Source organism: Pongo pygmaeus, chromosome 6 (genome assembly GCF_028885625.2).
Source record: "Pongo pygmaeus isolate AG05252 chromosome 6, NHGRI_mPonPyg2-v2.0_pri, whole genome shotgun sequence".
In the NCBI taxonomy this organism is placed as follows: domain Eukaryota; kingdom Metazoa; phylum Chordata; class Mammalia; order Primates; family Hominidae; genus Pongo; species Pongo pygmaeus.
Genome location: NC_072379.2, coordinates 132237197 through 132258509, shown reverse-complemented (window position 1 = coordinate 132258509; position 21313 = coordinate 132237197). Strand labels below are relative to the sequence as shown.

General features: G+C 37.3%; 1 protein-coding gene across 5 annotated transcripts in view; it reads right to left on the bottom strand.

The window, feature by feature from the left end:
* The window catches only part of EXOC4 (exocyst complex component 4), an 815858-nt gene that overhangs the window by 742537 nt on the left and 52008 nt on the right, over nt 1–21313 (bottom strand). For all 5 annotated transcript variants that reach the window (XM_054494593.2, XM_063667851.1, XM_054494594.2 and 2 more), the window contains exons 4-5: nt 20492–20676; nt 9217–9323 (exon numbers count right to left, since the gene is read on the bottom strand). In XM_054494593.2, the coding sequence (XP_054350568.1) occupies nt 9217–9323; nt 20492–20676 (292 nt within the window). The remainder of the gene's footprint in view (nt 1–9216; nt 9324–20491; nt 20677–21313) is intronic.

The following is a 21313-nucleotide window of genomic DNA, read 5'->3' as shown; positions in this document are numbered from 1 at the left end:
AAACTAACACATAGAAAGAAATAGTATCAACATCAACAAAAAGGATGGCCACTCAAAACCCCATCCGAAGGTCACCAACTTCAAAGACCAAAGGTAGATAAATCCATGAAGATGGGGAGAAACCAGCGCAAAACAGCTGAAAATTCCAAAAACTAGAATGCCTCTTCTCCTAAGGATCACAACTCCTCGGCAGCAAGGGAACAAAACTGGATGGAGAATGAGTTTGATGAATGAGTTGACAAAAGTAGGCTTCAGAAGGTCGGTAATAACAAACTTCTCCAAGTTAAAGGAACATGTTCTAACCCATCACAAGGAAGCTAAAAACCTTGAAAAAGGGTTAGACGAATGGCTAACTAGAAGAACCAGTGTAGAGAAGAGCTTAAATGACCTGATGGAACTGAAAACCACAGTACAAGAACTTCGTGAAGCATACACAAGCTTCAATAGCTGATTCGATCAAGTGGAAGAAAGGATATCAGTGATTGAAGATCGAATTAATGAAATAAAGCAAGAAGACAAGATTAGAGGAAAAGGAGTGAAAAGAAATGAACAAAGCCTCCCAAGAAATATGGGACTATGTGAAAAGACCAAATCTACGTTTGATTGGTGTACCTGAAAGCAACAAGGAGAATGGAACCAAGTTAGAAAACATTCTTCAGGATATTATCCAGGAGAACTTCCCCAACCTAGCAAGGCAGGCCAACATTCAAATTCAGGAAATACAGAGAATGCCACAGAGATAATCCTCAAGAAGAGCAACTCCAAGGCACATAATTGTCAGATTCACCAAAGTTGAAATGAAGGAAAAAATGTTAAGGGCAGCCAGAGAGAAAGGTCAGGTTACCCACAAAGGGAAGCCCATCAGACTAACAGCAGATCTCTTGGCAGAAACTCTACAAGCCAGAAGAGAATTGGGGCCAATATTCAACATTCTTAAAGAAAAGAATTTTCAACCCAGAATTTCATATCCAGCCAAACTAAGCTTCATAAGTGAAGGAGAAATAAAATACTTTACAGACAAGCAAATGCTGAGAGATTCTGTCACCACCAGGCCTGCCTTACAAGAGCTCCTGAAGGAAGCACTAAACATGGAAAGGAACAACCGGTACCAGCCACTGCAAAAACATGCCAAACTGTAAAGACCATCAATGCTAGGAAGCAACTGCATCAACTAACGAGCAAAATAACCAGCTAACATCATAATGACAGGATCAAATTCATACATAACAATATTACCCTTGAATGTAAACGGGCTAAATGCTCCAATTAAAAGACACAGACTGACAAATTGGATAAACAGTCAAGATCCATCAGTGTACTGTATTCAGGAGACCCATCTGATGTGCAGAGACACACATAGGCTCAAAATAAACGGATGGAGGAAGATCTACCAAGCAAATGGAAAACAAAAAAAGGCAGGGGTTGCAATCCTAGTCTCTGATAAAACAGACTTTAAATCAAAAAAGATCAAAAGAGACAAAGAAGGCCATTACATAATGGTAAAGGGATCAATTCAACAAGAAGAGCTAACTATCCTAAATATATATGCACCCAATACAGGAGCAACCAGATTCATAAAGCAAGTCCTTAGAGACCTACAAAGAGACTTAGACTCCCACACAATAATAATGGGAGACTTTAACACCCCACTGTCAACATTAGACAGATCAATGAGACAGAAAGTTAACAAGGATATACAGGAATTGAACTCAGCTCTGCACCAAGCGGACCTAATAGACATCTACAGAACTCTCCACCCCAAATCAACAGAATATACATTCTTCTCAGCACCACATCACACTTATTCCAAAATTGACCACATAGTTGGAAGTAAAGCACTCCTCAGCAAATGTAAAAGAACAGAAATCACAACAAACTGTCTCTCAGACAACAGTGCAATCAAACCAGAACTCAGGATTAACAAACTCACTCAAAACCGCACAACTACATGGAAACTGAACAACCTGCTCCTGAATGACTACTGGGTACATAACAAAATGAAGGCAGAAATAAAGATGTTCTTTGAAACCAATGAGAACAAAGACACAACATACCAGAATATATGGGACCCATTTAAAGCAGTGTGTAGAGGGAAATTTATAGCACTAAATGCCCACAAGAGAAAGCAGGAAAGATCTAAAATTGACACCCCAACATCACAATTAAAAGAACTAGAGAAGCAAGAGCTAACACATTCAAAAGCTAGCAGAAGGCAAGAAATAACTAAGATCAGAGCAGAACTGAAGGAAATAGAGACACAAAAAACCCTTCAAAAAATTAATGAATCCAGGAGCTGGTTTTTTGAAAAGACCAACAAAATTGATAGACCACTAGCAAGACTAATAAAGAAAAAAAGAGAGAAGAATCAAACAGACGCAATAAAAAATGACAAAGGGGATATCACCACTGATCCCACAGAAATACAAACTACCATCAGAGAATACTATAAACACCTCTACGCAAATAAACTAGAAAATCTAGAAGAAATGGATAAATTCCTTGACACATACACCCTCCCAAGACTAAACCAGGAAGAAGTCGAATCTCTCCAACAACAGGCTCTGAAATTGAGGCAATAATTAATAGCTTACCAACCAAAAAAACTCCAGAATCAGATGGATTCACAGCCGAATTCTACCAGAGCTACAAGGAGGAGCTGGTACCATTCCTTCTGAAATTATTCCAATCAATAGAAAAAGAGGGAATCTTCCCTAACTCATTTTATGAGGCCAGCATCATCCTGATACCAAAGCCTGAGAGAGGCACAACAAAAAAAGAGAATTTTAGACCAATATCTCTGATGAACATTGATGTAAAAATCCTCAATAAAATATTAGCAAACCGAATCCAGCAGCACATCAAAAAGCTTATCCACCATGATCAAGTGGGCTTCATCCCTGGGACACAAGGCTGGTTCAACATACACAAATCAATAAACATAATCCAACATATAAACAGAACCAAAGACAAAAACCACATGATTATCTCAATAGATGCAGAAAAGGCCTTTGAAAAAATTCAACAGTCCTTTATGCTAAAAACTCTCAATAAACTAGGTATTGATGGAACATATCTCAAAATAATAAGAGCTATTTATGACAAACCCACATCCAATATCATACTGAATGGGCAAAAACTGGAAGCATTCCCTTTGAAAACCAGCACAAGACAAGGATGCCTGCTCTCACCACTCTTATTCAACATACTATTGGAAGTTCTGGCCAGGGCAATCAGGCAAGAGAAGGAAATAAAGGGTATTCACTTAGGAAAAGAGGAAGTCAAATTGTCTCTGTTTGCAGATAACATGATTGTATATTTAGAAAACCCCACTGTCTCAGCCCAAGATCTCCTTAAGCTGATAAGCAACTTCAGCAAAGTCTCAGGATACAAAATCAATGTGCAAAAATCACAAGCATTCCTGTACACCAATAACAGACAAACAGAGAGCCAAATCATGAGTGAACTCCCATTCATAATTGCTACAAAGAGAATAAAATACTTAGGGACACAACTTACAAAGGATGTGAAGGACCTCTTCAAGGAGAACTAGAAACCACTCCTCAAGGAAAGAAGAGAGGACACAAACAAATGGAAAAACATTCCATGCTCATAGATAGGAAGAATCAATATCGTGAAAATGGCCATATTGCCCAAAGTAATTTACAGATTCAATGCTATCCCCATCAAGCTATCATTGACTTTCCTCACAGAATTGGAAAAAAACTACTTTAAATTTCATATGGAACCAAAAAAGAGCCAGCATAGCCAAGACAATCCTAAGCAAAAAGAACAAAGCTGGAGGCATCACACTACCTGACTTTAAACTATACTACAAGGCTACAGTAACCAAAACAACATGGTATTGGTAACAAAACAGATATACAGAAGAATGGAACAGAACAGAGCCTCAGAAATAACACCACACATCTACAACCATCTGACCTTTCACAAATCTGACAAAAACAAGCAATGGGGAAAGGATTCCCTATTTAATAAATGGTGTTGGGAAAACTCGCTAGCCATATGCAGAAAACTGAAACTGGACCCCTTCCTTATACCTTATACAAAAATTAACTCAAGGTGGATTAAAGACTTAAACATAAGACCTAAAACCATAAAAACCCTAGAAGAAAACCTGGGCAATACCATTCAGGACACAGGAATGGGCAAAGACTTTATGTCTAAAACACCAAAAGCAATGGCAACAAAAGCCAAAATTGACAAATGGGATCTAATTAAACTAAAGAGCTTCTGCAAAGCAAAAGAAACAAGAAGCAGAGTCAACAGGCAACCTACAGAATGGGAGAAAATTTTTGCAATCTATCCATCTGACAAAGGGCTAATATCCAGAATCTACAAAGAACTTAAACAAATGTACAAGAAAAAAACAAACAACCCCATCAAAAAGTGGTTGAAGGATATGAACAGACATTTCTCAAAAGAAGACATTTATGCAGCCAAAATAATGAAAATGCTCATCATCACTGGTCATCAGAGAAATGCAAATCAAAACCACAATGAGATACCATCTCACACCAGTTAGAATGGTGATCATTAAAAAGTCAGGAAACAACAGATGCTGGAGAGGATGTGGAGAAATAGGAACGCTTTTACACTGTTGGTGGGAGTGTAAATTAGTTCAACCATTGTGGAAGACAGTGTGGCAATTCCTCAAGGATCTGGAACCAAAAATACCATTTGACCCTGCAATCCCATTACTGGGTATATACCCAAAGATTATAAATCATTTTACTATAAAGCACATGCACACGTATGTTTATTACGGCACTATTCACAATAGCAAAGACTTGGAACCAACCCAAATGTCCATCAATGATAGACTGGATAAAGAAAATATGGCACATATACACCATGGAATACCATGCAGCCATAAAAAAGGATGAGTTCATGTCCTCTAACACAAGAACAGAAAACCAAACGCCTCATGTTCTCACTCATAAGTGGGAGTTGAACAATGAGAACATATGGACACAGGAGAGGAACATCACACACCAGGGCCTTTCGGTTGGGGCGGGGCTCGTGGAGGAATAGCATAAGGAGAAATACCTAATATAGATGATGGGTTGATGGGTACAGCAAACCACCATGGCACGTGTATACCTATGTAACAAAACTATACATTCTGCACATGTACCACAGAACTTGAATTAAAAAAAAAAAAAAAGTCACCCACAACTCTACCTCAAAATAGGACATGTGAAAAATAACTTGTTTAAAAGCAATCAAAATTCTTATTTAATTAATAATAACCTGAAAGTTCTCAGGAATCACCTGTAATCTTAATTTATGGTATCCCAATGGGAGAGCCATACTACCCAGGGATTCCCTACTGGAGCTTCCTCTATAAGTGTCAATTCTAATGGATTACACCCTCAATCACTGTTTCACAAAATGAGAGAGGAGCTTTAAGAGCCTATGTTAAATTCCCTGCTGAAAACGGCTATTACTTTCTAGGCTGACTTGCAGAGCACTTCACAAATAGAATCTTAGGACTTCCAGTTTATTATTAAGAATAAGACAAAATTCCTGCTTTTTATTATAGTATATTTCATCAGCCCCATACTTTTATATGTATTTAGTAATATTTTGTGCAGTTCTCTACATAATTTACATCTTCCTCATTTATACAATTCCCTTTAATAATGTGATCCCGATTAATAGAGTCCTAAACACTAGACTGCAATGACTTAAAAAGATTTAGCTACATAATTTGAAGAAAGTCAAATTTTTTACACTTGCTCCTAAAGATAACTTAAGTCACAAAATGGGTAGCGTAGAGTGTGGTAAGCAGAATTATGGTTGCCCAAAGATATTCATGTCCTAATCCCTAGAACATGTGATTAGTCACATGGCAAAGGAGACTGCAGATGTAATTAAGGTTAAGGACCTTGAGATGGGAAGATTAGCCAGAATTATCCAGGTGGAATCAATCTAATCACATGAGTCCTTAAAAAGAGGAAGCAGGCAAAGAAGAGTGGGTAAGAGGGAGGCAACGTGAGAAGAATGTGACCCACCGTTGCTGGTTTTGAAGATGGAGGAAGGAAACCATGAATGAACCAAGGAATATGGTGGCCTCTAGGAGCCCGAAAGGCAAGAAAACAGATTTTCCCTTAGAGCCTCCAAAAAGGAACACAGCCCTGCCAACACCTTGATTTTACTGCAATCAGATTTGTGTTAGACTTCTCACCTACAAAACTGTAAGATAATAAATTTATGTTGTTTAAGCCACTAAGTTTGTGTGAGTAGAAAATTAATACACAGAGGACACCTAGCTTGTTTTCAGCAAAACAAACTGGTTAGAAGAGCATAGTCGAACCTGGCTCTGAGCTGAAATCACAACTACTTGTCAACTGTGTAAACTTTTATCAATTATTAACCTCCCTGTGCCTCAGTTTTCCCATCTGTAAAATGGGACTGATAATAAATTGTTATAAAATTGTTGAAGGACTAAATAAGTTAATTCATGTAAAGCACTTAAGACATTGCTTTACCATACAGTAGGCACTAAACACATATTAACTTCTGCTATTATTGACTTTAATCAATAATATTTTTACCTTCTTTTTTGGTCACGCACAAAAAAAAAAAAAAAAGCACATGATCAAGTCTTCAAAATAGTCAAGGAAATGAATCCATCTAAAAAGACACATCTGGCCGGGCACGGTGGCTCATGACTGTAATCCAAACACTTTGGGAGGCCACAGCGGGCAACTACCTGAGGTCAGGAGTTTGAGACCAGCCCGGCTAACATAGTGAAACCCTGTTTCTACAAAAATTGGCTGGGTGTGGTGGTGCATGCCTGTAATCCCAGCTACTTGGGAGGCTGAGGCAGGAGAATCGCATGAACCCAGAAGGAGGAGGTTGCAGTGGGCCGAGATCGCACCACTGCACTCCAGCTCAGGCCACAAGACTGAAACACCATCTCAGATAAATAAATAAATAAATAAATAAAAGGTTTATACATATCTCTACAAGCAGTCTCCATAATGCTCCTAGCCCCAGTCAACTACCAAGCAGTTCTTCAACAGTAATTCCTAATAATACCAAAGTCAGAGTGTCACCATGAGCTCCACTAAGTGATGAATGCAAACTCCAGAAGCTGACAGATAAAGTGCCTATCAAAAAGTAAGGCCTATCATAGTAAGAATAATAGATGTAGCAAAATTAGCTTCTACTGAAATTTGCCATAATTGGCATATTTCAGCTTATTTTATATTTATACAACACTCATTTGCAAAGCCTGCCCTGTCATTTCTTCATAAATAATTAAATTTTTTATTTCACTTGGCCACTGACTTGGTAACATTTACATAAATTAATATAACCAGGCTAAGCAGTAATGATTCACATTACAAAAAAGCAAAGATGTAACAACTGGTAATTTCCATGAAAGGCAGAGATAAAATACATATCAAAAGTACAAATATATTTTGTTTCATAATTCCACAGTCTACAACCCCTCAGAGCAGTGTTAAAACTCAAAAGCAACATTACATCAGAAAGAGGGAGAAAACAAAACCTTTCTAGCTCCAAGAAGAGGCTGGAGTACAAACTATTGTAAAGTATCATAATAAAAATAAATGATTGCAATTTTTTAAAACTTGGCTACTAATTAAACAAAGGAAAATCTATGATCAAATTCTATACTTTCCTGTAGTTAAAGTAATAAACTTGAAGATTCCAAGCCTAAATAATCCTAAAATAATTTTAAGTGGTATTTTAAGGTAACAAAATATGCCCCAACAATATATTAAGCTCTCAACAGAAACATTTCCAATTAGTTACACAAAATGTACTGATTGAATCCAAATTGTTTTTCTATTTTTTTCTACCTTTTCATTATTTCAAGTTCTACAGAACTAATAAGAACTGTAAGAACTAATTTTTGTCTGAAAAGACAATGATAATAAACATTACAATTTCATTAAAAGGCAATGAAGATCTTGGCTGCCACAAGAAGGCACCTGCGAGGTATCCCACAAAAGACATCCAGTCTTCTCCCCCAACCCAAAGTTACAATAGCAGAGAAACTCTCTGCAGAGGCCCAGAAGCTCTCCAAGCCCAGTTGAGCTGAACCCTCTGCAAAGGCAAGCCTAAGGCAATCCACAAGATTCCCCTAAATCTTTGCATTCAAAGTATACCCTCCTGCCCTCAACCTTAAACATAACCCCAAAATGGCTTTGTCTTGTTCAATAGGATATTGGATATCTCCAAAGAAGAAAAGATACGTTTGTAGATATTTCCTCAAAGTGTGTTACAGGTATGACTATGAGTGCACACGTTGATGCATGCACATTTAGGAGTGGAGAGGGCATAGGACAGAGGTCACACACTCAAAAGCTCCCAGGACCAGACATTGAATGTAATACACGAGATAAATGAGTAAAAGCTACTAGGAGTAGTAAAGATTATAGCACAATGGAAAGCATATGCTCTATCAAAAAGCATCCAAACTCAACTTTAGAAAAACAGTGCTGGTCGCCCGGGTGTGGTGGCTCACGCCTGTAATGCCAGTACTTTGGGAGGCCAGGAGTTTGAGACCAGCCTGGCCAACATGGTGAAACCCTGTCTCTACTAAAAATACAAAAATTAGCTGGGCATGGTCACAGGCACCTGTAATCCCAGCTTCTCTTGAGGCCGAGGCAGGAGAATCCCTTGAACCCAGGAGACAGAGGTTGCAGAGAGCCAAAATCATGCCACTATACTACAGCCTGGGCAACAGAGCGAGACTCCGTCTCAAAAAAAAGGAAGAAAGAAAGCGAGAGAGAGAGAGAGAGAGAAAGGAAGGAAGGAAGGAAAGAAGGAAGGAAGGAAGGGAGGAAGGAAGGAAGGAAGGAAGGAAGGAAGGAAGGAAGGAAGGAAGGAAGGAAGGAAGGAAGGAAGGAAAGAAGGAAGGAAGGAAGGAAAAAAAAAAAAACAGTGCTGTTCAAACAAAACACAGATGCAGCTGGATTCAGCAGGCAGGCCAGGTTCAGCTGCCACTTTTCAACCCTGATAATGCAACAGCCCAATAAATCACTGTACATCTTACTTGCTCTGAAGGTTGCAAAGGGCTCATCACAGGTTCCAACACACTTACCTCAGGCCTACCTAGCCCAGCCCAACCTAGCTCAGCCCCCAGAAACCTCCTCCAGGTTTCTACCTAGGAACTAACGCATACTAAAAAGCTTAGTGGCTGAAGAATTAAATACTTACCACTTGAGCTTCCAGCAGTAGAATAGTGAGACGTATCAAGGAATTTTCGAGGAGTAGGGAGGTTTGTAACATCAATCAGAGGAACAGAAGCATCTTTCACAAGGGAGCTGAACGGGAAAAGAAGCACTAGTTACCACTTTCTCCAAAACCAACTAAAGTCCTCCCACTACAGCCCCACCCTTACCACTTTTGTTTTTGTCATGAGCCCTCTTTATACTAGAACTGGATCTCCCCAGTATATTTCCAATAAAGAGGTGACTGTCACAGACAGGGGTATAAAAATGTATTGTAAGGGTTCCAAGTACTTAAATTTTTATTTTGTCATTTCATTCAATGCTGTTTAAAAAATTAGTGTAGTGTATTCTGGATCAACTGGATAACCACCTTGTAATAACACTATGCCAGGCAATTTCACTGTCCTCCTTTGTATCTGTATTAAATATTAATTTATGAACAAAGAAAGATGAAATGACAACATGCCATGATACTGAATAAAGGTTTAACTAGTGTTTACTTGTGTTTTTCAGGCTATAGTTTTTGACATATTCCGGAAGTTTACTACATTTAGTTTTCTTTAAAAGAGACTCATAAATTTCATGACGCGGACAATCACAACAATTAAAATGATTTAAGGATCTCAAACAGGTTAATTCAGTATTTACCCATTTCACCTTTCCTAAGAAGGCCAAGCCCCTCATCTTAATGATTAACTTTAAATAAACTAATAAACTTTAAATAAACTCATAAATCAACTTCCTTCAAAATAAACACATTAATTTTAAATTACGAAAACTATAAAAAAACAAAATTTCAAATTAATTCCCATCTCAAAGTACCTGTTAAGTGAAAGAATGCAGGCTATGCCAAGCCAACTAAACCCTATGCCCTGCTCTCAAGAAATGGAATCATGTCACACACTATCTACAACAGAAGAGCCCCTCGAAGCCAAATCCAAGGGTAGGGAAGTCAAAGCCATAATTCTTACTTTTTAGTACTGAAATACATCATCAGTAGCAGTGACTAGAGCAGGCAAAGGGGAAGCAGCAAGAGACCACGCCCATAGGAAAGATTTCTTCAAATGGAAGGAAGGATGTGTGCAATTGGGAACAACATGTGCCCCCACCACAGCAATATATCCCCATCTCCCTCACACACTCCTTTTGGAACAAATGTGCTAGGTATGTGTGTGTTTATAATCCAATAAAAAACAAACATGTTTTTTCAGAGAACTTTGAAAAATAAAGTTTGTTAAGTGATAATTCGGGTTCAAGTGATAATTTTGCGCTGTGTTAAAGAGCGAAATTATCACTTAAGGTTTCATTCTTTTCACTGAGTACAAATAATGTGGGAGCCACTGTCCTAGGCCTTGAGGATCGCTATGACAGTCATTAACTTCTCCCTTTTGACTTGTTACAGGGAAACGGAATCATTACTCGAACGATTCTTCAGCATCCATTATGTGCTTGGCACTGTGTTCAGTGCTGAGAATGTGAGTATGACTAAGATATGAACCAAACCAAACAGCATATTTCCAATTGTTAAAATCACTCACAGGCTAATGTGGAAAGTGGAGTGTAAGATATTAAAGTAACAGAAAGCATTTACCAGGAATTGAACTGGCATCCTCCCAACAACTCTTTTCCAATATAAACCTGTAAGTTCCTAAACTATCTTAAGAAAATCCAACAGTCCTCAAATCCAATAACTTTTCATAATGGTTTATCTATTTATAAAATAAATTAGATAATAGATTTGTCTGTTCTTTCATGTTTTATGACTTCTTTTGTCTTCTCATTTTTTTCCACTCAATGACGTCATCCTCTTTCACTTGCATTTTACTCACAATTAGAAAACACTTTACAGGTCCCCCTAGGCCCTGGATACAGATGCCCGAAGACACAGAGAGCTCTTTCCACCACCTTTCCGTGCCACCGTAATGGTGTGCATAAATGTCCTGTCTGCTGCTTTCAAGAGCATCGACAATGCCGAAAAGAGAGGCAAACACCTGGTTCTTATTAGACCTTGCTCCAAAGTCATTGTCTGGTGTCTTCATCAACTGTGATGACAAAGCATGGGCACATGGGCAAATTTGAAATCACTGATGATCACAGAGCTGGGAAAATTATTGTGAACCTCACAGTGTGAACAAGTTGTTGTGAGCAAGTGTGATCAGTCCCAGATTTGATGTCCAACTCAAAGATCTAGAAAAATCTAGAAAAATCACAGACTAATCTGCTCCCATCCCACCAGTTTGGTTTCATTGTACTGACTCAGCTCACATCATGGACCATGAAGACGCAACACAAAAACACACAGGAGACAAAATCCTGGGGTTCTTCATCTATGGATATAATACATATTTACAAATAAAATGCTTCAATGTACAAATGAATAAAGTAAAATAAAAATGTTTTAATTATAAAAAAAGACACAGGTTTATGGTACTGCTACAGAGTAAAAAAACTTCAACTTTAAATGACAGGAAAAATATAATACATTGTCTAAATATTTAAATATTTCTAGAACAAAGTGGAGGAATTATTTTTAAAGCATAGATAAACAAAGGTATCAATCAGCAGGAAAATTCAATTATATAGCTGGAATACTGCCTGCCACACCTAATGATGAAATAGTTGTTACTATGTGTGTGCACACTGATATTTTTATATGTGTATTTATCTTAGTACACACTTCTATGAGCACAGATGTACATGCACATCACTTTAGATTAAATCCTACAATTATTTTATCAGTTTTAACCTAAAAACATATTTCAGCTAAATTTAGGGTGATAAACGGCTTGCCATTTCAACTCTGAAAAACATAACCTGCTGATTTTATTATCAGAGCCAGAAGGGCCCTCAAACTCCATCAATAAACTTTTAGAAAGTCAATTTACTGCAAAACTATTTTCATACACTCATCTCTCTCTCTAAAATTTTCCCTTAGGCTTCAATTTTCTCCTTTGTGAGCACTAACCCAAAGGCAAGTAACTCTGGAAATGACTTTAGTTTTTCTCCTGCTGTTTTATGAAAGGACTTAGTCTCAAAAGTTCCAGAGAAAGGGCGCACATCCACTCACTTTGTGACTACAGACATGAATGAAGCTCAGCATAAGGTAGGTGCTATTGTAGAATATCGCATTAAATAGTGTGGACCTCAGTTTCCGTTTCACAACAGAAAAAAAGACCTCTTCTCACCACATATCAGAGATAAAGCTGGGAAGGGATTAATTAATTAATACCTTCAACGGGTTTATTTTTTGAAAACAAAAAATAAAAATTAGAATGTTTTCTTGGAAATATTGATAGGTATTTTTCATTTTAAATACATGATTACAAATTTTTATTTTAAATCCATTCAGAATCATTCATAGCTGAGATCAAAAGACAGCTGATGAACAGTAAATCCCTGCTAGTATAGAACGGTCCCCCCAAAATTACCAATTATATATTGTGACTGAATGCATTTTGCCAATTAACAGCAACATGGTAGAGGACAGGAAAAGTATACAACAAATTAAACCAAAAACAAGCAACAACTACTGCCGCTGTAACCTCAAGGACTTCCTGGCCATTAACCAACATCCAACTAGTAAAGCTCTGCTTCTAAATGTTAGATTTCAAAATTTCATGATACGAAAACATTTTTTTAAGAGGGGTTAGAAGTGCTGACAGCTTATTAAACATCTACTTTTTAATTATAACATATTTCTGTTCCTTCACTTCGCAATAAATGGGTTCAACTATGTCCAAAATTTACAACTGCAACTCATTTGGCTGATTTTGTGAAACTAAAAACTGACAGAGGTGAGTTGAACTTTAAGTTGTAAATCGAATAACTGATATATTCACTTATATAACCAAAACAGCTGGCACAATACTTGTCAAAGAGCAAGTGCTCATAAAATTTTGTTAAATCAAACTGAGCTAAGAAATATCTGTCAAAGATAACATGCCCTTAGTAAGAAGATTTAACTAAATAATGAAACAGGAATGGCTGGCATAGTAATTCTCGATAGTTCTAAGATCTGGTGGAACACTCAGAATAGGAGTGATTTAGAGGGTATAAAAGTAAAAAAGAGCCATCGTTTCAAATGACAGACCAAGGGTGAAGACATGGTAACAGAAAATAAAGTGAAGCTAAAAATTTAAAATCTAAGCAAAGAGGGAAAAAAAAAAAAAAAAACAAGAACTGAAAGATAAAAAGAAAACCAACATATGTAAACAGATAAAAAATCTTTAAAAGACAAAATAGTTAGGGAACGAATACAATGCAGTCAAGAACATTCTTTACATGCCCAGAGACAAATATGGACACCAAATTTTCTATTCCATGAGCTAGACGATGTCCCAGGATGGCTGAGGAAGCAAGGTTAAACCGAGTATTAATCCAGGATCATGCAATAAATAAAAGAATTATTTTTAAACAACTTTTTATTAATTTTATCTGATTATAAAGGTGTAAATTCTTTCTTGAAAATATTTTTTTAAAAAAATAATCCATTTACATCATTTTGGTATACTGCCTTCCCAAACATCTTACAGAAAGGAGCATCAAGGCCAAGCGCAGTGGTATGCCAGTTACTTAGGAGGCTGAGGTACAAGGACTGCTTGAAAAAAAATTTAAAAATGAGTGTCTGTCCATCCACCCCCCACATCACACACCACAAAAATGGCACACATGCTCCTTTTTCAACATTCTTTGATCATCCTGCATAGTTCTGAATTCTAGTTTTTCCCTTCAAGGGTATAATCTAAACATTTTCCCATTTCATTTTTAAAAATCTTCAAAAGGATTATCAGTAATTGTATTATTTTTAAAAAACATGCTCATGATGTACACAGGAAATAAAAGAATTTCTACTTCCCTATGCCCCACCTCACATTTCCATTTCTCATAATTCCTTTTATCACTGTTTTGACATTATCTGTCTGACATTTTCTATACACATACAAATATTTATACCAATATATAAAGTATACATATTTAAGTTTCTATCCTTTCAGTCTTTCACAAATAGGTTCATACTATCTATGCTATTTTTCAATTTGCTTTCGGGACCCAAAAATGCACCTTAGAAACCTTTCCATATCAGCACATAGAGATCATTATCATTCAAATTCTATAATTACATGGTATCAATATACCATACTCCTCTTGATGAACATTTAAGCTGCATATTTTTGTTCTTCTTGCCAACAATGTCACAATGAATATCTTGTTACATATATTTTTATGAACTGGTACTGTTTTTGTAGGCTGTAGACCTAGAAACAAAATTCCCTGGACAAAGAATATGCAAATTTATTTTCCAAAACGGCATATTGGTTATTCCACCATCAAGAGAAAGCTACGCATTTCCGCCATCTTTGCCATCATAACATGCTATCAATGTCTTTGATTTTGATCATCTTATGAACAAAAAACTGCATTTAATTTTTCAAATGTGTATTTCTCTGACTACTCATGATATTGAACAATCTTATGTTTATTAGCCATTTGTATTTTTAATCTATGAACAGTCTATATCCCGCTTTACGAAGCTTACGAATATCTGCATGCTTTAGATATTAAAGCGTTATATGACATACATATATTTCCTCAGAGTATAGTTTATCCTTTGACTCCGTTTTACTGAAGATAAGTTTTGGGTTTTTTAATGGCTAAACCATTTAATGTATTTCTTTATGTCTTCTGATATGCTTCGAAAAGGCTCTCCACACATATCCTCCTACATGTTTTCCTAATGCTAATAGAGTGCTATGTGATTTTTAAATCTGGCTGAATCATTTGTACATAAGAGGTAGACATCTAAATTTATTTTCTTCAAATCAATAGTCAATTGTCTGAACACTATATATTAAATAGCCTTCATTACCCCCCAAATGAACTACTGTTCAAAAATACTAAAGTCTATAGATCCTGGGGTCTATTTCTCAACTCTATTTTGTCTCACCCATCTGATTTTCTACTTGCATGTCTGCACTGTTTTCTTTAAAAAATTTTATTTTTGCATGTCTGTACTGTTTTGACTAAAACAGCTTTACAATATGCTTTGATATCACATAAGAAATGTCCCCCTCATAACCTCCCTTCACAATTCTTTTAAACAATTCTTACGCATATATTCATCCATGTGAACTTTAGATTTCATTTGACAGTTTCAAAATTTTCAACTGGAACAGACATCTTCATGAGCTAAGAACAAGGACAGTCTCACCATTTATTTGTTTCATTTCCTCCAAATAAAATTTTTATTATTTTTTGCATGTGAGCATGTACCTTTCTTTCATTTGTCAATTCTACTGCCTATTTTCTACTTCAAAAACATCTGGTCTTCTTTATACGTAAGTGCCTTCATGTGATTTCCTTTGTTTTCTCTTGCAGTAGAAATGTGTTGGGTGTTTGTCTTGGGTACCAAACATCTGAACAGTCCATCCCCACTGACTGCATCAAAGCAAAAAGAAGGCCTCACTTCCTACTATGGAAGCTGAAGGAGTCCAGGCATTACCCAGGCTCAACAAACTGGAAGCCTGAGTCCAGAAGTTTGAATCTTGAAGAGATAAAGGAAAGATGCAGGGACATTTAGAGATCATTTACAGAGGAGTTTAAAATCCAGCTATTGTGGGCATGGTGCCAGCAAAAATAGCAACCCAAACAGACCCTTCCTGTGGCTTGTCTAAGACTGTGTGTGCTCAGCTGCTTAATCTCCGTTGGTTCCTACTGGGCTTTAGAGCCTGATTATACAGACTTCCCATAGATTCTGTGAGCAACCTGATAACTTTCCAATAAATTCTTTTCCTGTTTTAGTTACCCAGACTGATTTCCTCTATCTGCAATCAAGAATCTTGGCATATAATGAAACGATTTTTTTTTTCTCTCATCAACAGAGGACCTTGAAGGACACAATGTTATTCTAGGACCTTCTGTACGTCATTTCACTTAAAGTTACAGCATCATTTCACTTAAAGTCACAGTTTCCAAGTACCTATTGAGGGCATTAAGTGAGGATTTACTATGCAGGTGGATTCAGGGTTCAGCACTATCTGCAGTTTCAGGTACCTACCGTGGGTCTTGGAACATATCCCCTGCTGACAAAGGAGGGCTGCAGTACAATATCTTTTGTGATAGAGAATATTTTTGTCTTCTCTATTGATTTTTAAATATAAAAATCTTTAAATATACATATCTAGATTAGTAAAAACAAAATTAAACATTTTCTCTAATTATTAAAGTCGAAAACAAAACTTCACACTCATCTTAAGCAAGAATTCAGCATTCCTTTCTCCTACCTATCCAAATTTCCTAGTCACTATTAACTGAGTAAAAAGGGATATAAATTCTGTTTACTGTTAGAGGGTACTCCTTGACTACATAGACTTTTTTTGTTTGTTTGTTTTTTGAGATGGAGTCTTGTTCTGTCACCCAGGCTGGAATGCAGTGGTGTGATCTCGGCTCACTGCAACCTCCACTTCCTGGGTTCAAGTGAGTCTCCTGCCGCAGCCTCCTGAGTAGCTGGGACTACAGGCACGTACCACCATGCCTGGCTAACTTTTATACTTTCAGTAGAGATGGGGTTTTACCATGTTGACCAGGCTGGTCTCAAACTCCTGACCTCAAATGATCCTCCAGCCTCAGCCTCCCAAAGTGCTGGGATTACAGGCGTGAGCCTCCACGCCCGGCCGACCTTTTTCTCAACAATGGTTTTTAGCTGATATTCTCAATCTTGTAAAAACATATTTGTCAGTTACTTACATATATATACATGTACATATTTAATGGTATGTGGCCCTCAAAGTTGTTTCAAACTACCTACAACTTTATTGTTCTCTGGTTGTATGTCTTACAGTTTATCTCTGAGAACTTTGCTCAGAAAAAGAATACTATTTTTTTTTATTATAAATTCATATCTGAGAATATCTCTCGGCCACCTATGCATATCAATGTCCCCTTGGCTGGCTAGAAAAGTCTTTGGTCCCAACTCTTCTCCATTCAACTTTATAGATTTTGTTCTATTGTCTTCTGGCATTTAGTATTCAGCAAATCCTGGTGAGCCTGATTTTTGCTCCTTTCTGTGTAACTGAACTGGTTTTAAGTGTATAAAAAGAAGACCAAATAATAGCAGTCTGAGTAAAACAAAGACTTCCTCTCATATTAAAGAGGTACCCCATCCAGGGCTAGAAAAGAAGTTCAAGGTGATCATGGAGTTTCAGATGTGGCTTCTATCCTCAAGGTCACCTTGTGTCTAGGATGGCTTGATGGCACCAATCTATGTCCCAGATAGAAAGTAAAGAAAGGCAAATGAAGGGTAAAGAGTGAGCATACCAGTTTAATTGGTATCTTTGAAAAATTAATGACCTCTCCATTCAACAGCTTGCAAAATGAAGTCCCACTAATCACCCTCTAGCTATATGGGAAGATGGAAAATGCAGCCTTTTAGCTGGGCCTATAGCCACCAGGAACGAAATAAAGATTGTCATTAAAAATGAAGGAAGAATGGGTATTGGGTGGGCAAATAATTATCTCTATCACTTCAGATCACATAATATTTCTTCCTGGTGTTTATAAAATTTGTTTTTGAAAATCATAAAAATTTCCAGATTATATCTAAGAGTAACTTTTTTTATTAACTTTACCTTAAATTCTTTCAACTTGCAGACCAAGGTCTTGTTTTCCTGTTTAAGTAGGCTTCTTTGTTTATACTCTAATTATTGCTTCTGATCCCCTCTGTCTGAGTTCACTCCCACTGCCATAATAAAGTAACACAGACTGGATAGCTTAGACAACAGAAATTTACTTTCTCACAGTTCTGCAGGCTGGAAGTCTGTGATCAAGGTGTGGGCGTAGTTGGTTTCTTCTGAGGCCTCTCTCCTTCGCTTGTAGGTGATCATCTTCTCCCTGTGTCTTCACATGGTCTTCCAAGTGTGTCAAATTTCCTTTTTATAAGGACATCAGTCCTACTGGATTAGAGCCCACACAAATGACCTCATTTCAACTTAGTTACTTTCTAAAAGACCCTATTTCCAAATACAGTCATATTCTGAGGTACTGGGAATTAGGATTTCAATATATGAATTTTAGGGGGAACATAATTCAGCCCCAAACACTATCATTTTAGTGTGATTCTCTGGAAACCCTAAAATCACTGGATTGACCACTGTTCATCTTTCATATTTATCCTCTTCCTTTTGGCATCTTGTCTTTTGCCTCTTCATCATGAAAAGTTTTTCCCTCCACATCAGTGATTCAGATCTTCTCTCTGAAGTTTTAAAGATTTAAATTTCCCTACTTCATTTTGGTTTCCTTACATTTTATTCATGTTTTAGTTAGCTCTGTTAGCATCTCTCCTCACTCTGTTCTTGTAGCTCCCGGTTACTGTTTTCATAGAAGCTATGCGCTTACTGCATACAACCACAAAATCTCAATAATGTTCAACAATAAGCATACATTTTGGTGGTTGGTTGATGCAGGCTAGGCAGGTCTGCTGATCTTCAGTCAGTTCCATGTGTCTCTCACCCTTCTCCTGGGACCGACAGCAAGGCAATGGCAGCGGCACAAAAGGCCACACTCAACAGCATAAGCCCGTTTGAGCCCCTGCTGGTGTCATGTACCCTAATGATGGCAAAAGCCAAGACCCCAACAAAAAGGGTAGGAAATACTCCTCTCCCACAAAAGTAGAGGGGAGAGAAGTGGTTATTCTGAATAGTCTACTACATCGTGTTTCTTGTATTTTTTGAGAAACCTTGAGCTTAAGTCTCTTAAATGTTCCTTGCTTGCTTTACATAAATTTTTTTAAAATAAATGTTCTTCCTCTGAGACCTCAAAGTAATGCTCATTTTCCCTTATAATACAGAATATTTTCACAGGACCATAGTGATTTTATTACTTAACCTTGTATGGGAAGAAATCTCTTCAGATCTGCTATTTATCACCAGGCATTGTCGAAAGAATTCCTTAGCACTTCCCCTATCCACCACTTCACTCTCTGCTGAGGTACTGACAGATACCCTATTCAGAGCTAGCCTTGAAGTTATGTCTCAGGTACATATCAAATCTGTGTGTCTGGCAGAAGTTTTTCTAGTGCCCATCTGCTGAAAAGAGATAGAAACTTCTCTTTCTCTGTCAGGATCTCTGATTAAACTGAAGCATCACATGCAAATTTGGCATTTTTTGTTCAAACAGGAAAAGACTTGAAAGACTTCATTCCCAGCACGCACTGCTTCCAGTGCTCTTCTTGTCTACATCTGAATGAAGAAGCATGAACATGTATATTTCAGTAGATAGTGCTAAAATGCCCTCTGAAAAGATCTGTCTATTCTAAAGGAATGTTGGAAGGACATGTACTATGCACAGCTATCTAACATATGTTAAAAATTCCAATGTTCTACCATCTTAAGATCTAGTCTTATTCCCTGCCAGGCCTCTACTAACCTAATGAATTTCTTGAGACTACCCAGGCCATTAAATACAGGGCTATGCTACAACCAACCAAGGAATAAAAGTGTTCTCTCTGAACCTTTCCTAAACTATTCCAGAAAAAGGACAACCTAAAGCTGAACATAACCCTAATTAACAAAGAATCTTATCATTCAGTCAATACATCTATATTTCTTTTTGTCTTTTTTTTTTTTTTAGGAGACCAGGTCTCCTTGCTGTTGCTCAGGCTAGAGTACAGTGGAGAAATCATAGCTCACTGCAGCTCAAACTCCTGGGCTCAAGCCATCCTGTCATCTCAGCCACTGGAGTAGTTGAGATTACAGGTGCACACCACTATACCCAGCTAATTTTGGCCTTTTTTTTGTAGAGACAGAGTCTTGCTCTGTTGTCCATGCTGGTCTTGAACTCTTGGGCTCAAGCAATCCTTCCACCTCAGCCTCTCATAGTGCTGGGATTACAAGCATAAGCCACTGCACCCAGCCAATATATCTACATTTCTTAATTAGGCTGACTTCACAGTCCAATTTAAGAATTTTTCTACTTCCTTCTGAGATGTACCAATGTCTCTGATCCAGAATATGAGACCCACAGTAAATGCTTCTTATATATCCTTACAGAAAAGGACCATAATATATGTAGAATGAATGAATGAACAAACTTCAAATGTCAGCCCCTCAGAACATGGAGTATTTGCTGTTATAAAACCATCTTCAAGTTTCAGAGACAGTCCATTAAAGGAAAAGTAAAATAAACTACAACAACATTCTGGGAAACAAAAAATATTCCTTCCAATCCTACACTGCCACAAGACACTTATAGCAAAGAGCCTCTTTAACCTGATTTTCCCTTTTTCCTTGTTACGCTGCACAACTCGGCTAGTCGATTTGATGTACAGGTGCCGATGTAGTTCATCTATCAGAACCAAGTGGAGGTTCATCTTCTTGCTGTGAAGCTCTAGTCGAAGGTCACTCAGTCCTTCCACCTGGAGCAGGGGGCCCTCCAAAGACTCAACTGCTGACACCTGAAAAGAGAAGAAAACGAAAGACAATTAAGTACAACTTAATAACCTGGCAATATTATAAATAAGAAAGACGTCTTAAAAAGATACTAACAAAAGGGAGTTTACGAGAACTTTATCAGCATATAAAAGACTTTGTAGAGTATAATGTGGCCAGGGGAGAGTTTTTCTCACCTTAGGTAATGATAAAACAATCGAGACAAAGATAAACACGAAAGCATACACAGCACCACAGCAAACTATTTATGCCCACAAACGTCTGTCAATGGACACATGTAAAAAGACCTCCCTATTTAAATGATACTATCATTCACATTCTCGCAAGAATCCCATGTACTAATGGTTTAATCAACTTTTACTCAAAGTTAGCTTTTTTAAACTAAGGCTTTAAAAAAAGCACACTATATAAATGTTTTAAAAAGAACTTGTTCTCACAGCAATCATGACTCTTTGTGCTTACCAAGAGTCAGGCTCTCTCTCACTCTTTTTCAAATACACATCACACAGAGGTAAATACTTTTTTTTACATGAATGCTACAAATGGACAATAGTAGTCATCACCTCTCCTTGTCCTGATTCAGTTTGATACAAGAAACGGGATATGAATGGTGACTGGAAGACAAAACATGAAGAGGAAGAT